Source organism: Oreochromis aureus, linkage group 6, assembly GCF_013358895.1.
Source record: "Oreochromis aureus strain Israel breed Guangdong linkage group 6, ZZ_aureus, whole genome shotgun sequence".
Lineage (NCBI taxonomy): Eukaryota > Metazoa > Chordata > Actinopteri > Cichliformes > Cichlidae > Oreochromis > Oreochromis aureus.
In genome coordinates, this window is record NC_052947.1 from 28,055,212 (window position 1) to 28,072,726 (window position 17,515).

General features: G+C 42.6%; 1 protein-coding gene across 2 annotated transcripts in view; it reads right to left on the minus strand.

Annotated features, from left to right (window-relative positions):
• Window positions 1-1,157: 1,157 nt before the first annotated feature.
• Window positions 1,158-17,515, minus strand: part of LOC116318534 (sodium channel protein type 4 subunit alpha B-like) — a 33,958-nt gene continuing 17,600 nt past the window's right edge. The window contains exons 22-31 of one of the 2 annotated variants that reach the window (XM_039613341.1): window positions 14,801-14,902; window positions 13,602-13,886; window positions 13,383-13,436; window positions 13,148-13,285; window positions 12,804-12,908; window positions 11,346-11,616; window positions 7,187-7,802; window positions 6,913-7,057; window positions 4,472-4,543; window positions 1,158-3,505 (exon numbers count right to left, since the gene is read on the minus strand). In XM_039613341.1, coding sequence (XP_039469275.1) covers window positions 3,383-3,505; window positions 4,472-4,543; window positions 6,913-7,057; window positions 7,187-7,802; window positions 11,346-11,616; window positions 12,804-12,908; window positions 13,148-13,285; window positions 13,383-13,436; window positions 13,602-13,886; window positions 14,801-14,902 — 1,911 coding nt within the window. In that variant the 3' untranslated portion in view covers window positions 1,158-3,382. Of the gene's footprint in view, window positions 3,506-4,471; window positions 4,544-6,912; window positions 7,058-7,186; window positions 7,803-9,662; window positions 9,857-11,345; window positions 11,617-12,803; window positions 12,909-13,147; window positions 13,286-13,382; window positions 13,437-13,601; window positions 13,887-14,800; window positions 14,903-17,515 lie in introns of those variants that run through there. The other variant, XR_005613380.1, reaches the window with a different exon arrangement.

The window sequence follows — 17,515 nt, forward strand, 5'->3', positions numbered from 1 at the left end:
CAGCCCTCCACTTCTGCAGGCTAGGCTGCCAGCCCCCCGCCTCCCTGTCTGTGAACAGCTCGGGGTGGGTTCGGCTTTGAGGATGGACGGGTCACATCCCAAGCTTCACCTGCGGTTGCTGGCTGTGTTCCCCTGGCGTGTTGCCTGCTTCGCCGGCGTACACGCCAGTCGGACCTCGCTGTGCGAGTGAGAGTTCTCCAGCCTGTAGCGCCGACTCTCTGTCTGGCAGCGGGATGCTACTTGGCAGCTCAGTGTGCTGGGTTCCCTGGCGGTCTGCCTCGCGGTTCCCGAGCTGACCTTGAGTGGCCATTCACTTGCGGTCCTGCATCCTGCACGACCGGTTCAGGCCAGTCTGGCGTCTGTAGACTGCTGCCTCCACCCCCTGGCTCGGCCTTCGCATTGCAAAGCCCTGACCAGGATGGTGTCTCTATTGGTGCGTTGTCACTGACTCCCGGCACCTTCACTCTCGGCGGTGCACTGTCTCCTCGCGGGGTGTCTTACAGTGTTACCCCGTACATATGGAATATGTAACGGTGTGGAGAGATAGTCTCGATATGCTAGAGAATGCACGGTTACGGTGTAACCTTGGTTCTCTTAGTGAAAGACTATCTCCCCACCGTGAGGCCGCTCGGAGACGCGTTCCGATCAAACTATCACCGGTGTCACGTCCGCACAGCTGTTTTATACGTAAGCTGTGGGGCGTAGCCGGGCGTGCCGGAGTGTCTTAAAGAAACATCCACACGCCACGACCAATGGGGGTCGTACCCCGTACATATGGAATATGTAACGGTGTGGAGAGATAGTCTCTCACTAAGACAGCCAAGGTTACACCGTAACCGTACGTTCTTTTAGAGAGAAGATACCAAACTTGTTCAGTCTTTATCTAATTGTGCCGTCATGAACTTTCACATTTAACACTTGCTGCACTTTCTCTGAATAAGCTGACTGTCCAATACTCACAGAATACTTATTATAGTACATGGCAGCTGCCATAACAGGAAGTCCAAAATAAATCTACTAAGCTTTAGTTTGAACTAAACAATCCTGAGCTGCTGCTCTCCATGTGTTTCCCACACTGACACTTTCAGCAGTCAGCCGAGGCTTGGAGCCCACAGAGCGGGGCAGGCAGTTCAGATAAAATCCAAAGCGCGTGTTTTCATATGCATGTGTTTATTGTGAGTTAGACTTGTGTTTACAAACATTTTTTAAAAATACATGTAAATGTAGAAAAATACAAATGCTTATTATTAGTATATTAGAATATTTTATATGCGCGAGTACCTTTATTAACATTATTATATAACACGATGGTTCACAACAGACACAAAAAAGCAACAGTTACATGAAGAATAACCAATCAATCGAATAATCACGCAGTCTGCTATGTAGGTGTTATTCATATAATCAGATTGGATACTTCCTGAAGGTGAGTTGTGTTAGTAGACTACGTGATGACATACCGCATGAGCACACTGGGACCAGAAAAGTACACTGCCATATGTTCTGTTACTGAGGAGCGTTTGAAGGACAAAGACAATAAAATTCTGAGAAAGAAATTAAACATTTGAACGTTTTGAGAAACACATTAGTTAAACTAAAGTCCATTTGGAAATGCCCACAGGCAGTTATTTTGAAGTTTTAACTTAAACAACTTAAAATCCTAAAGTCAGAAAGTCAGAAAACGTGAACGAAAGATCATACGTGTGTGCTAATCAACAGGATAGACTGTAGCCTCAGGTGCCTCAGGTGTATATTGTTAACTGGTGACTATGTGATGATGCATTTTATGCAGTGGCATTTTGAACCAGCTGCAGACGTGAGAGCAACGACTGCCTGACCCTCACATAAAGGGAGTTACAGTTGTCCAGACAGGATAAAATAAAAGCATGGATCAGTGTGCTGCCCAGAAAGAAAAGATTTCACTCCTGCCAGTCGCCTTACATGATAAAAAAATGGACTTCACTGCTCTAATTTGGCTGTCAGTAATAACAGGTTTAAAATATTATTATTTAAAATAATAATAATAAATTTAAGGCCAACCAGGTTTTACTGTTATCTAGAAATGCCAAGAGAGGTTTAATGGAGAGGGCATCCTTCTGCTTTAGTGGCAAATAAATTTGGCAGTCATCAGCGTAACAATGAAAAGAGATCCCATGCCTTCTAAGGATGGATACTGTTTTCATCTAGAAAATACTTCAGTTGACAAAAAACAATTTTCTCTAAAACGTTGGAAAGTAAAGGCAGCTTGGAAATAGGCCTATAGTTTGCTAAAACTGTGTGATCAAGGCCAGGTTTCTTAAGCAGTGGCTGCACTACTGCATGTTTGAAATTTGCAGGAACCACACCAGAAGACAGTCTGCTGTTAATAATGTCAAGGACATACTGTCCTATACTAGGAAAAATGTCTTTGTGGAGGGAAAGTATCCCGAGGGGAACCTGCGGGTCTTATATGGCGGACCACATCCTCTAAAGCGGAGAGCATCACAAAATCAAACTGAGTAAAAACAGCAGTGCGAGGGTCAGAGACAGAGGGGTCAGAGTCAGGAGCTGTGATCAGAGCCCTGGTGGTGACAACCTTTTTAAGAAAAAAGTTCCGAAAATTATTGCAAATAATTACCTCAAACGAGGTAAGTTCAAAGCTGGAGAACGAAGGCTGTAGAAAACACTGCTTCCATTTGTAATCCTTTTTGTAAACAGTCACTGTGCCTCCACCTCTGCCTGATGTCCATGGTCAGTTAAAATAGGTCCACTGGTAATTTAATCCACTGGTAAAAGTTCAGATATAGCACTGGACTCATCAAGACACGTCTCAGTCACAGAAAATCCAGATCACAGGAACTGAAAAAGTCCAGAAGAATAAAAGTTTTGTTTCAAACCAGGCAAACCGTGGGTGGAGCTGGAGCACGGGCTTCAGCAAGTCCAGAAAACTGACGCAGCGCTCTCAGGTTTCAGAAATGTTCTCGGCTGAGGTTTGGGCAGGGAGGACGCGCGGTAGAGTATGGACAGATGGATGGATGAATGGAAATATTTTTTATTTCACTATAAATCATATAATCAAAGTTCGTAATGTAATCAAATCAGCTTCAGCTCCTTCTTCTCCTCTCTTGGGTAGTTTTACTGTTGTAGTTACACAGTTTAACATAATGTTTGTTCGTATACGCAGAACTGGTTGTATTCTTGTCACAATAATAACTGATAATAAGTGTTAGTAAAATAACTGGTGTTTATGTGGGTCTCAGGTAATTGCCCCCACACAAACCGATCTGTCAGAAGGGAAAAATCTTTGGCATCATCGAGAATGAGAAGAAGCACACTTGCACATTTTTCCTACATATTTTGCTCTGATCTGGTGTCACTGAAGAGGATGAAGTAGGTTCTCATCTCACTGTAATTCTCCACCCACAGCCTGGACTAGCGTTCGCTCAGTATCTCCACCTTGCACATGTTTCTGGATCATGTCTGTCTCCTCCTGTGCTGGTGAGGTGGTGGTTGGTTCACGTGACCCCTGTAGAAAACAGGACTCACCTGTTAGAATCTCTGCTTCATGTAGTTTTATTGACCTAGTTAGTTTTGGCGCAGTGTCCTTAGTTATTTAAAGATTAAATTGGACTGATTGACTTTAATGAAAATAGTGATTAACTTATGTGTCTGTGACCTCTCTGCAAATGTGTTCCTTAAGCTTTATTGAGACCAAGCAACCATCTAAAATACAGTGGGGCTATAATTATTTAATCCCCTGCTGGATTTGTAAGATTTCTTTCTTACAAAAAAGGATAGTCCCTTATTTTTATGGTAGGTTCTGAGAATCTGGTGGTACAAAAGTTAAATTTTTATAGCGGTTGTGTTGAAGGGCTTTGGGCATTTGCATAGAGTTTTTTTTTTTTTTTTTTTTTTTAAATAAAATAATCTTTATAAAAAGTGCCGGGAAAATGAGCAACATTTCTTGGCCCAATTTTTGTAATGTTTTCGCGCTGTGGTGCTATCGACCAGAAATATGCGGAAGTAGGGGCGGGAACAAATCAAGAAGGCTAGACTGTCCAATTTCACAGCCGCTCATTTCCAGCTTACTGGCCTCCTGAGGACCCAGCCCACGTAGCCCGCAAAGGCCGGGTCCTCCGAAGGATGCGGCCTAGGTTTTGGGAAACAGCAAATATGTGAAAAGGCATGTCTAAAAGTATTCTTAAAAAACTATTTAAAAAATATTAAATTGCATAAATGTAAATAATCCAAAGAATAATCACTGAAGTATTTCAATATTCCAGCTGAAAAGTTTGAGACAACTTTTTTTTTTTCACGCTGAATAAAATCAAGCAAACCTGAAGCTCTGACTTCTAATTTATTTTCTCTCATTAACCTGTTGCAAAAAAAGTAAAATAACTACTGGTGGTGAAATTACACCATAACAAAGCAATGATGTGTGTTTAAAAGTTCACTAACATATAGAATAGAATAGAATAGAATAGAATAGAACCTGGCTGTGAATCCTGACTATTTCATCCAGTTTGGCTTTGAGGGCATCCACCTCTGCTGGTTCATCAAACACCTGCAAACACAACAACATCAACATCAAAAATCACAATAAGAATAATACAAGCAATAGTTATAGATTATCAACAGGCCACCTGGGCCACCATAAGTATGATTCCTTTTTTGTCCTTAGGTGAGGTTAAGAAGGCCTTTAAAGTTTTCCTTATTGAAGGAAAAATAATACATTATTTACTGCACATAAATACCAATCAAAATACAGCTGATGTAATATATGACTGGCTATAATAAATATAGCATGAGTCAAACAGCACATTGCCCAAGCATCGAACTAGATATACCCAAAAAGGTTCCTTCTGTTCATCTGGATGTCTTCAGTGGGAGAAACATTTCACCATCATCATCAGGTGACTTCTTCAGTCTCAGCTGACTGCAGGTTTCCAATTGTATAAACAGTACATTTGCACAATGACTGAAACCAGCACCACTGTAGGAACAATGGGCTGGGAGGTCAGTTTCATGATCATTAATATGCAAACTGTCATAGACATGAGTACCATTCACAGAGAATGGCACTCATGGCCATTGACCCATTGTCATTGGTAATTGGTAATTCAGAGTCACCTGATCCAGCCCTAACTGCATGCTTTATCAAAAAGGAAAGTCCAGGATGTGTACATCCTCACCACAGAGTCATAGAAGGTTTTTAAAAGCGCTCCCTGGACTCCACATGACCTCAGCCGCCTCAGCAGGTAGTCTGCTCTGAAACTTCCTGTAAAGAGCATCAGTCCAGTTTATTATTCAGGTGAACACCCAGGTACCTATACGAGTCCACTATCTCAATGGATGTTCACTGGTGTCAATGTGGTGGGTCTGCGTCTCCGGAGGTCCACCACTAACTCCTTGGTTTTCCAGGCATTGATCAGCAGGTGGTTCTGCTGACACCAGTCTACAAAGTCCAGAGTCCACTGTCTGTACTCTGAGTCGTCCTCACCTGCGATGAGGCCGACTATGGCAGAGTCGTCAGAGAACTTCTGTAGGTGGCAGCGTGGGGAGTTGATGCAGTGTAGAGGGTGAAGAGGAACGGTGCCAGCACAGTTCCCTGTGGGGCCCCTGTACTGCAGACCAGCGTATCAGAGACACAGCCCTGTGTCCTCACATACTGTGGGCGTCCTGTGAGGTAGTCCAGTATCCACTGGGACATGTGGTGGTCCACTCCTGATAGTTTCAGCTTGTCCATCAGAAGTCGTGGCTGGATGGCGTTGAAAGCACTGGAGAAATCAAAGAACATGATCCTCACAGTGCTTCCAGGCTTCTCCAGGTGAGTCACAGCTCGGTGCAGGAGGTAGATGATGGCGTCCTCCACCCCAATGCCAGGCTGGTAAGCAAACTGCAGCGGATCCAATGAAGACCTCACCAGGGGGCGCAGATGGTTTAGAACCAACCTCTCGAGGATCTTCATCAGATGTGATGTCAGGCCTACCGGCCTGTAGCTGCTGAGGTCCTTGGGATGGGAGGTCTTTGGCACCGGTACCACACAGGAGGTCTTCCACAGCTGTGGAACTTTCCCCCAGTGACAGGCTCAGGTTGAACAGGTTGATGTGGGCTTTGTAGAATGATTGGGAAACTTTCTGTGGGGGAAACTGCTCTTGTTTGGAGCAGTTGTTTTGTGTCACGATACTGGGTGTGCAATCCAGTATTTGTGTTTCAGACTTTGAAATTATATTATTTAATTATTAGTGTTCATGGTTTTGGTTTTCTTTAGTTCTTAGTGATTTCCCTTTCCTCCCTGTGTTCATCTTAGCCTGAGTTTAGTCTCTGTTCCCATGTCTACTCTATGCTTTTTCTGTGTCTGTCGTGTCTCCATGAGTTTGTTTGTTTGTGATTTGGCGCTAAATAAATAAAACTGAATTGATTTGAATTCAAAGGTTAATTATGGAGTTCCCTGCTAAGGCCAGTTCTGTTTGCATTGTGCATACTTCCCTCATACCATATAACTCTAAGAAACATAGTATACTTTCAATGCTATCCAACATGAATGTCTTAAAGACATAAAGACCTGAATGACCGCTAATTTTCTGCTTCTAAATTCAGATTAAACTGAGGGTATTGTACGTTATACAAAAAATGTTAGTAACATGGTATCTAAGCAGATACTCTGGAGGGCAATGCTTTTGCCCCCAGTAATGCTGTGAGGTATCTTGGTGTTGTTTTTTGACCAGGGTATATCCTTCAGTGGGCATATAATCTCTGACTCTCTTCCTCAGCGCCTACTTGGTAGCAACACATGGCTACACCTCCCTGCGCCTGTTTGGGCCAGGAAGTTTTTTCCCACTTAAGGAGAAGACTTTAGAGTGGCTTTAGTTTAAGGAAACAGAGTTTAAGAAACATGTCAAAGTGTTGGCAGCCCGTCCCAGGTGACCTTACCTGTGTAGTAATTGTGCGCAGAACATCCAAACAGCTGATCTGGTCTCCAGGAAGCAGAGGCAGATTCAAGTGGGTCAGTTTTATGGTGTTTGGTTTGGGAATCCTCAAAGGATCCTGGAGACCATCACAGAAGTCTGCCAGCTCACTGAGGAACACATTAGAGACTATTAAAGTCCATTAGAGACTATTAGGCTATTACAGTGGAGTCCATTATAGTGCAGAAACATTTCTGATTAGTGTTGAGGTTAGAAACCTTCACCGAGCTCAGTCTCACCTGTACTGTATGACCTGCGAGCCACTGGGGTCAAATTTCCTCCAGGTTTCATAAAACATCTGGAGGTGATCATCACTCAGCATCTCAGCGTCCTCAGGGCTCGCTGTGTTGAAGAGCTCCAGGATGACAACGATGAACAGATGAATCACCAGCAGGCAGAAGAGGAGGATGTAGGAGCTGAAGAAAACAATCCCCACCGTCGGGTTGGCACAGTTACCAGGGTCAGGTAATCGCAGGTCGCAGTCTGGAGGCGTGTTCATGATGAGACTCAATAGGCTGTCCCACCCCGAGGACGTGGTGATCATAGTCATGCTGATGATGCTGTTTCCAAATGTCTTGAAGTTAAACATGTCATCGATCATCATCTCATTCTTCACGTAGGCAAAGTTAAACATCCCAATGATGGAGAATGTGTACACAATGAGGAAGAAGAGCAGGCCGATGTTGAAAAGGGCAGGAAGTGACATCACAAAGCCCATAATCAGCATCCAGATCCTTCTGGCAAACCGAATGTGATGGAATGGTCCACACAAGGCGAACAAACGACCCAATCGCATAACAGAAAAGAGCGAGGGGCTACCGAAATATTTTTCGAAGATATCAGATAACAAGAGACCTGCAACAAGCAACAACAACAACAACAACTATTTGTATAGCACATTTAAGACCGAAGGTACACCAAAGTGCTTCACAAAAAGGTTAAAACATAACAGATATAAGACCATAATAGAGTACAAATAAGCTAACAAGTGAGAAACGCTGGTTAAACAAAATATACAGATAAAATAAGAAATAAAACATCAGAGCGTCATTTAGAAGATAAAATCACTGCGTATTCATAAATATACAGGGAGTGCAGAATTATTAGGCAAATGAGTATTTTGTCCACATCATCCTCTTCATGCATGTTGTCTTACTCCAAGCTGTATAGGCTCGAAAGCCTACTACCAATTAAGCATATTAGGTGATGTGCATCTCTGTAATGAGAAGGGGTGTGGTCTAATGACATCAACACCCTATATCAGGTGTGCATAATTATTAGGCAACTTCCTTTCCTTTGGCAAAATGGGTCAAAAGAAGGACTTGACAGGCTCAGAAAAGTCAAAAATAGTGAGATATCTTGCAGAGGGATGCAGCAGTCTTAAAATTGCAAAGCTTCTGAAGCGCGATCATCGAACAATCAAGCGTTTCATTCAAAATAGTCAACAGGGTCGCAAGAAGTGTGTGGAAAACCAAGGCGCAAAATAACTGCCCATGAACTGAGAAAAGTCAAGCGTGCAGCTGCCAAGATGCCACTTGCCACCAGTTTGGCCATATTTCAGAGCTGCAACATCACTGGAGTGCCCAAAAGCACAAGGTGTGCAATACTCAGAGACATGGCCAAGGTAAGAAAGGCTGAAAGACGACCACCACTGAACAAGACACACAAGCTGAAACGTCAAGACTGGGCCAAGAAATATCTCAAGACTGATTTTTCTAAGGTTTTATGGACTGATGAAATGAGAGTGAGTCTTGATGGGCCCGTGGCTGGATTGGTAAAGGGCAGAGAGCTCCAATCCGACTCAGACGCCAGCAAGGTGGAGGTGGAGTACTGGTTTGGGCTGGTATCATCAAAGATGAGCTTGTGGGGCCTTTTCGGGTTGAGGATGGAGTCAAGCTCAACTCCCAGTCCTACTGCCAGTTTCTGGAAGACACCTTCTTCAAGCAGTGGTACAGGAAGAAGTCTGCATCCTTCAAGAAAAACGTGATTTTCATGCAGGACAATGCTCCATCACACGCGCCCAAGTACTCCACAGCGTGACTGGCAAGAAAGGGTATAAAAGAAGAAAAACTAATGACATGGCCTCCTTGTTCACCTGATCTGAACCCCATTGAGAACCTGTGGTCCATCATCAAATGTGAGATTTACAAGGAGGAAAACAGTACACCTCTCTGAACAGTGTCTGGGAGGCTGTGGTTGCTGCTGCACGCAATGTTGATGGTGAACAGATCAAAACACTGACAGAATCCATGGATGGCAGGCTTTTGAGTGTCCTTGCAAAGAAAGGTGGCTATATTGGTCGCTGATTTGTTTTTGTTTTGTTTTTGAATGTCAGAAATGTATATTTGTGAATGTGGAGATGTTATATTGGTTTCACTGGTAAAAATAAAGAATTGAAATGGGTATATATTTGTTTTTGTTAAGTTGCCTAATAATTATGCACAGTAATAGTCACCTGCACACACAGATATCCCCTAAAATAGCTAAAACTAAAAACAAACTAAAACTACTTCCAAAAACATTCAGCTTTGATATTAATGAGTTTTTTGGGTTCATTGAGAACATGGTTGTTGTTCAATAATAAAATTATTCCTCAAAAATACAACTTGCCTAATAATTCTGCACTCCCTGTAAGGTGGGGGTATATATACAGTGGAACATCAATAGAAGATAAATAACAGCTGGACAAAATATAGGGAATGTGCACTAACTCACCAAAAACGCTTGGTCAAACAGGTAAGTTTTTAACTGTGATTTAAATGAATGGATGGAATCAGAGGCATGAATAGCAGCAGGAAGATTGTTCCAGAGGCTCGGGCCTGCCAGGGCAAAAGCACGGTCACCTCTGGTCTTTAGCCGGGATCTAGGCTGCACTAAAGAGTAATTGTCCTGGTGATCTTAGGGCTCTCCTGGGGATATACGGATTAAGGAGTTCAGTGAGGTAGCACGGCGGAGTATTGTTTATGATTTTAAAGGTGAGCAACAGAATTTTGAACTCAATGTGGTATTTGACAGGGAGTCAATGCAGGTCAGCAAGGACTGGGGTAATAGAGGCAAACCTTCTGGTTCCAGTCAAAAGGTGTGCCGCAGCATTCTGGACAAGCTGCAATCTATGAAGAAGGGCGGAGTGGAGACCAAAGTAAAGGGAATTACAGTGGTCTAATCTAGAGGTCAGAAATGCATGGATAAGTTTCTCAAGGTCCTATGTAGTGCTTAGCCTTGGAGATTTGATGTAGATGGGAAAAACTAGATTTAACTACCGAGGACACTTGTTTGTCAAACTTAAAGGAGCTGTCAAAGAGGACAACTAAGTTGTTTACAGTGCCAGAAAGAAAGGTGCCAAGGGGTCCAAGAGTATCAGCAAATTGGCCCTGTGAAATATGGTTGTCGAACAACATGATTTCTGTTTTCTTCTTGTTCAATATAAGAGAGTTATCAGAGAGCCAATCTTTGACCTCTCTCAAACACTCTAGCAGACAGTTGTACTGATGACGAAACGTCATCAGAGAGCCGAAAGTAAATTTGAATATCATCAGTATAAAAGTGATAGGAGATATTATACTTCTCGAAGATGGAGCCTAGGGGCAGCATATACAATGAAAACAACATAGGGCCCAACACAGATCCCTGGGGCACACCATAGTAGAGGGGAGCAGCAGAGGAAGAGCAGCCACCCATGGTGACGGAGTAAGACCTGTCCGACAGATACGATCTAAACCAGTTCAGGGCACAACCCATTATGCCTACTGTATGCTCAAGCCTCGATAGGAGGATATTATGGTCAGCCATATCAAAGGCAGAAGTCAAGTCCAATAAAACTAAGAACGTAGAGCACTCTGAGTCGGCAAATTAAAGAAGGCCATTAGGGACTCTCAGCAGCGCTGTTTTGGTGCTATGGCGTGGTTTAAAGCCAGACTGGAATTTATCGCTGATATTATTTGCATCCAAGGAGGCCTGCATCTGCGAGAGGACTATCTTCTCCAATGCTTTAGACAAGAATGGAAGTTTGGAAATAACACAGACACGTCACACTCTTTCTTCTGCTTTTGATGACATAAGTGGAGGTTTTCCACACAGGCTAGGTTTGGATTTGGGGGGTTTTCCCCTTAATAATAAACACATTCATTTAGAAACTCCAGTTTGCGTTTACATGTGTTATCTTTGTCAAATATTTTCATTTGTTTGATCTGAAACATGTAAGTGTGACAAACATCAGGAAATCAGGAAGAGGGCTAAGACTTAAAGTACATTTTAAACTGCAGAAACGATGACACGGACTGACTTTAGAGTAAAAACAGGGAACATTGTACTTCCTGTTACAGCCCTCAGATGTTTGCAGTAACTAACCAAATTGAGATCAGATAAGAAAAGAAGATTGTTTCTGTGTGTAGGACTCACCTATAATGGACAAAGTGAGAACCACAAAGTCCACAATGTGCAAGCCATTTCTGAAGTAATGCTGTCTGAGTGCAATGATCTTCAGGATAAACTCAACAAGGAAGATGGCCACAAGGATGAAATGGATCCAGTGCAGGACATGTGACTTCTCCATACTCTGATCATCAGTCTCCACCATTAGAACCACCATGTTGAAGAAGATCACCACCACCATGAAGATCTCAAAATACAGAGCGGTGACCAGGTGAAACAGCCAAGCCAGGCAGCAATGCTGGAGACAAAGACGTAAGCTTTAAACACTCAGGCAGTCAGTCGGTTTGCTAACACTGCAAATAGTTTTCAGTAAAAACCCTCTTACAGGAGAAACTTTGTGATTCAACGTTATCTTAATCACTGCTGAAACAGAATTTGTTTCTTCACCTCCACAGTAGGAGGCAACAGGCTAATATCTGAAGGCTGTTTAGCGTGTTTGGAGTGTGTAGTTAGTGTGTTGTCTTGTGTAGTTAGGGTGTAGTGTTATGGATAGTTTTGTGTTGTGTGTCACAACAATGAGGCGACTGCTGTCTCAAGGTAGAAACAGGAGAGTGATACACCTGCTGCTGTCAGACCTGCAGGTATCAGGCTGTGATGTTCTCCTTTATAGTGGACAGAAATTATTTTTTGCAGTGGCACAAATAATTTGTGTGGCATCTTATTTAATGCAGAACAGCTGATTGTTATATAAATAATTTGAAATGGTTGTAAGACAAACAAGGGCGTATATATTGTTTATCATGACTCTGGTTTTACGTGGCCTATCAACACATTTAAAAACTGTTTCCGTGCAGACCTCTCCACGTTTTCAGAACTCCATTAGCTTATGTGACAGTGTGTGTGAGAGCCCTCGGACAACCGGCCAATCCTCTGCCACCTCTCCTGGACCATACTGCCTCTCCGACTGTGTTATTTCTACATTCTTAATCTGGAAATGAACCTGAGACACCTTTTCTCAGTGTCTCATCAGTGGGTCCATAGCTGCTCCTTAATACCAGATGTCTCTCTCTGGTCCTGTGTCAGGTCTTTGCTCGATTTTTTCCTGTTTCTTGAGGACGTTACTTTCAGACACTGTTCTTCTGTTGTAGATTTGTTTTTTTAGGCCTCGCACAACTTCTTCTGTCCAGTTTCCTGTTAAAGTTACCAGATGCCCATAACAAAAACACATAATTTGTTTCCATTTCTTTGGCATTTTTCACAAATTCAGCAAAAGAGCTTAAAGATAGAACTTCAAACTGGTTGTTTGCTGAGTTGTGCATCATGTGTGGACACAACATTAGTTCATCCCTTGAGTTAGGAGCCTCTTTTATGCCTGAATGGGTCAGAGTTGGGTAATCTTCTGAAAGTGGTCAGGTACAAGGACTGGGCTGAAAATGAAAATCAGCCAGCAGTTGACAAAGACTGAAGAACTATGTCTGAACTGACCTGAGGTCGTGGAATGGTGTTGTTGCGTTTTTCAGAGAATCGTTTCTTTATGGTGTTTAAATATTTCTGCTGCTGGTCCGTCACGAAAACATGTTTCCCTCCGAAGTAAAGATGAGAGACAAGAGCAAAGTTAACTTACAGAAACAGGAAGAACGAATTCAGCCAACACTGTGGAGCTTCTACAGACTGATACCACAGTACCCAACTCTGTGTGTGTGTGTGTGTGTGTGTGTGCATGTGCGTGTGTGTGTGTATGTGTGTGCGTGTGTGCATGTGCGTGTGTGTGTATGTGTGTGCGTGTGTGCATGTGCATGTGTGTGTATGTGTGTGCGTGTGTGACCTATCTTGTGTCTCTGCTGGTGGATCGTATCAATGATGACTCTAATGAAGAGGTTCAACGTAAAGAAGCAGCCGATGATAATGAAACAGATGAAGTACATGTACATGTACACATTGATCTCGTAGCGTGGCTGGTCTTCCACCTACACACACACACACACACACACACACACACACACAGTAGTAATATACCAGTAATAACAGCAACCGTAATAGTACTGATCCAGCGTGTATACTGACTTGTGTGGAGTCCACAGCTGCATACATGATGTCCATCCAGCCTGAAGATGTCCCCTGACCCACAATCAACACAGAACTTCATTAGAAAAACAATGAATTCAAGCTGTATTACTAAATGATGCTGATTTTAGTTAGCTTGGTTATGTTTTTTCCACACAGTATTTTTGATGGTTTTATGCGTTCTAACTAATGAGTTAGACTTTGAGTGTTCACACTGACCATGATCAGCAGCGACAGGAAACCCATCCCCACATTGTCAAAATTAAACGTCCACGTCTTCCAGTTGACCTCAGAGAAATTCATAACCATCAGTGAAAAGCATTCAGTCTTGTTGTTCACCACGTAAAAGGAGAAAATCTCCTCTGATGTCTCGTTGTAACAGTAATAAAACTTTCCTGCAAACAGATTCACTCCTATCACACTGAAGAAAAGCCAGATGACCAGAATCACCAGCAGCATGCTGAACATGGAGGGCAGCGTCACGGCAAGTACCTTCAGCACCACCTGCACACAGACAGAGAGACAAAAAGGTTTCTGCTGTGAATCAGCTCACATCCAGTTAATAAGCTGCCTCCACGTTGGCTCTCCATCCAATAGGACTTTAGTTCTGCCAGGAAAGTTCACTATTAGCTACTGAAAGACCTGAAAACCTGTAAACAAAAACTAAGCAAATGATATACAATGTAAACAATCATACAACTTGGGGCGTAAATTGTGTGACATGCAACTTGTTTCATACTAGGGTTACAAGGCATTCATAAGTCCTGGTAAGACCAGTCGCCTCTCACACCTCTGTCATTAGGACAGCTACACCCTGGTAAACCCAGTCTTGTGAATGGCTGAGCAAACGGAGCACAGCCGTCAGTCTGTGGAGCAACCTCCTTAAGTATGGAAAAACTTTCCTATGAACGTCAAAGGACAGTGTGTTCTTTTTGTGCGATCATACACATTTGGGAGGCTGAATAACGGGTTGGCGATTAAAACTCACAAATGCAGACCTGCACGCATTACTGAGACAAAAGTGATAAAGTCCTTCTGCTTACACCAGCGATTAAAATACCTGGGCCACGTCTGCAGGATGGACAACCGAGACATAAGAAAACAAAGACTGTTTGATGAACGCTCCCCGAGTTGGGTGAGATTGAAGAAACTGTTGGGGATAGATGCCCTGCAAATAAGGAGAATGATGATGGATAGGACAAACTTTCAGTGTCTATGGGAAATAACAGACACACCCTAAGGAGTCAAATCTCCAAAAAGGGGAACACAATGATGAGTGAACACCAGAAAATCACACAAACCCTCCAAATAATATAACAAATAAAGAATTTTATAAATGTTTGATCTTTTTTCTGTAGTAGAAGAGTACACCTACATGCTGCTCGGCAATGTCTGTATCGTTATGAGTGCTGCCTCACCCTCATGCCCTTGAAGCGAGACGGGACCCTCAGAGTCCTCAGAGCTCTCAGAGGCCGGCTGGTGTATCCAAGCATGTTGCCCATCAGGGAGAACAGAGTCACCTAGAAGACAGCACACCGGTGACAATGTGATCCACCTGTCTCTAATAATCGGCTACAAGCCACAGGCCTTCGAGATGGCAGTTGTTAAACATTACTTAAAACCAATCCCTTGACCCAGCTGTCTTAGCTAATTATAGGCCAATCCCCAGCCTTCATGTTATCGCAAAGATTCTTGAAATAGTAGTTGTCAAACAGCTAACAGATCATCTGCAGAGGAATGGCTTATTGGAAGAGTTTCAGTCAGGGTTCAACTGTAGAAAATCAGGTCTTTACTATGTCTTTGGTATAATGAATCTGTAATGATCTTTTAATGGTTTCTGATGCAGGGGACTGTTCTGTAATCATTCTGTTTAGTGTTAGTGCAGCCTTTCATACCATTTACCGTAACATTCTGCCTTATAGGCTTGAGGTTTAAGCTGGTGTATGTGGCTCTGCCTTAGACTTGTTTTCTTCTTACTTATCTGATAGGACCATCTGTTAGAACAAACCATTGCCTCTGTTGGAGTGATTCTGATAAAAGTTGTCATAGTTGTGTTTAAAACTGTAAACCCTTGTCTTGAACGGCATGTTCAGATATTTTTCCTCCCCTACATCTAGCATGGTGGGGGATGCTATTAGCTATAGTGTTTAACTGCAGGCACACTTGCCTGTAAGATTCTGGTTTCCTTATTTAGTAATGAATGTTTACTTACTGCAATTTATGGGCTCACCTGTGCTTGTATATGGTGGACCGTTGAAAGAGTTGAGCCATACAGGGGGTGTAATATTGGATTCTTCTCTGGCTTCGACTTGCATGTAAAAGCTTCATCATATTGCTGTTCATTTCATTTAAGTAACATTTCTAAGTTAGGTTATTACAATAGTCTAAAAATGTTTACCAGCTTGGACAAATCATCTCTTTCACGCTTCCCAGCTGTAAAAATGCTGCAGCAAGACTATGAACACGTTCTAGAAAGTAAGCTCACATTCCTCCTGTTTTATATTCTTTACATTGGGTCCCTGCAGATTTTAGCATTCATTTCAAAATTCTTCTTTTAACATACGAAGCACTAAAAGGCCAGGCACCGGATTATTTATCTCAGCTTATTATCAAAATACACTGCTGTTGGCTGTCTTCATTCACAGACTCTGGATTTTGTGGTTGTTCCCTGTAAATGACTAAAGACGAGGGGGCACAGAGGCTTTCAGTCTGTGGCACCAAGGCTGTGGAACAGTCTACCACCACAACTACACTTAGTGGACTCTGTGGAGTCTTTTAAAAAGCAGTTAAAATCTTTGTTTAAACAGGCTTCAGAATTTTTATTGAATGATTATATGTTTATTTATTTATTTTAAAACTACCTGTTTATTTTATTTTGTTTTATCCAATCTTTTTATTGACTATTTTAGCACTTAATGTTCAGATTTTTTTACCCTTTTGTGTACAGCGACTCTGTGAAAAGTGCTTAATAAATAAATAAACTTTGCTTACTACTCATGGAGTTCACAGCACAGAAACAGCTTTAGTGAAGGTTACAAATGATCTTCTTATGGCCTCTGACAGTGGACTCATCTCTGTGCTTGTCCTGCTAGACCTCAGTGCTGCGTTCGATACTGTCGACCATAATATCCTATTAGAGCAATTAGAACATGCTGTAGGTATTACAGGTACTGCACTGCAGTGGTTTGTATCATATCTATCTAATAGACTCCAATTTGTGCATCTAAATGGAGAGTCCTCTTCACACACTGAGGTTAATTATGGAGTTCCACAGGGTTCAGTGCTAGGACCAATTCTGTTTACATTATACATGCTTCCCTTAGGCAGCATCATTAGAAGACATAGCATAAATTTTCACTGCTATGCAGATGACACCCAGCTCTATCTGTCCATGAAGCCAGATGACACACACCAATTAGTTAAACTGCAGGAATGTCTTAAAGACATAAAGACCTGGATGGCCGCTACCTTTCTGCTTCTTAATTCAGATCAAACTGAGGTTATTGTACTCGGCCCTGAAAATCTTAGAAATATGGCATCTAACCAGATTCTTACTCTGGATGGCATTACCTTGGCCTCCAGTAACACTGTGAGGAACTTTGGAGTCATTTTTGACCAGGACATGTCCTTCAACGCACATATTAAACAAATATGTAAGACTGCTTTCTTCCATTTGTGCAACATCTCTAAAGTTAGAAATATCCTGTCTCAGAATGACGCTGAAAAACTAGTTCATGCATTTATTACTTCTAGGCTGGACGACTGTAATTCATTATTATCAGGAAGTCCTAAAAACTCCCTGAAAAACCTTCAGTTAAACCAAAATGCTGCAGCAAGAGTCCTGACAGGGACTAGAAAGAGAGAGCAGATTTCTCCTGTATTGGCTTCCCTTCATTGGCTCCCTGTTAAATCCAGAATTCAAAATCCTGCTCCTCACATACAAGGTCTTAAATAATCAGGCCCCGCCTCAGATGGCCCCGCCCCTCCCTGAGCCTGGTTCTACTTGAGGTTTCTTCCTGTTAAAAGGGAGTTTTTCCTTCCCACTGTTGCCAAAGCGCTTGCTCATAGGGGGGTCATATGATTGTTGGGTTTTCTCTGTTTTCTTAACATTACTGTAGGGTCTTGACCTTACA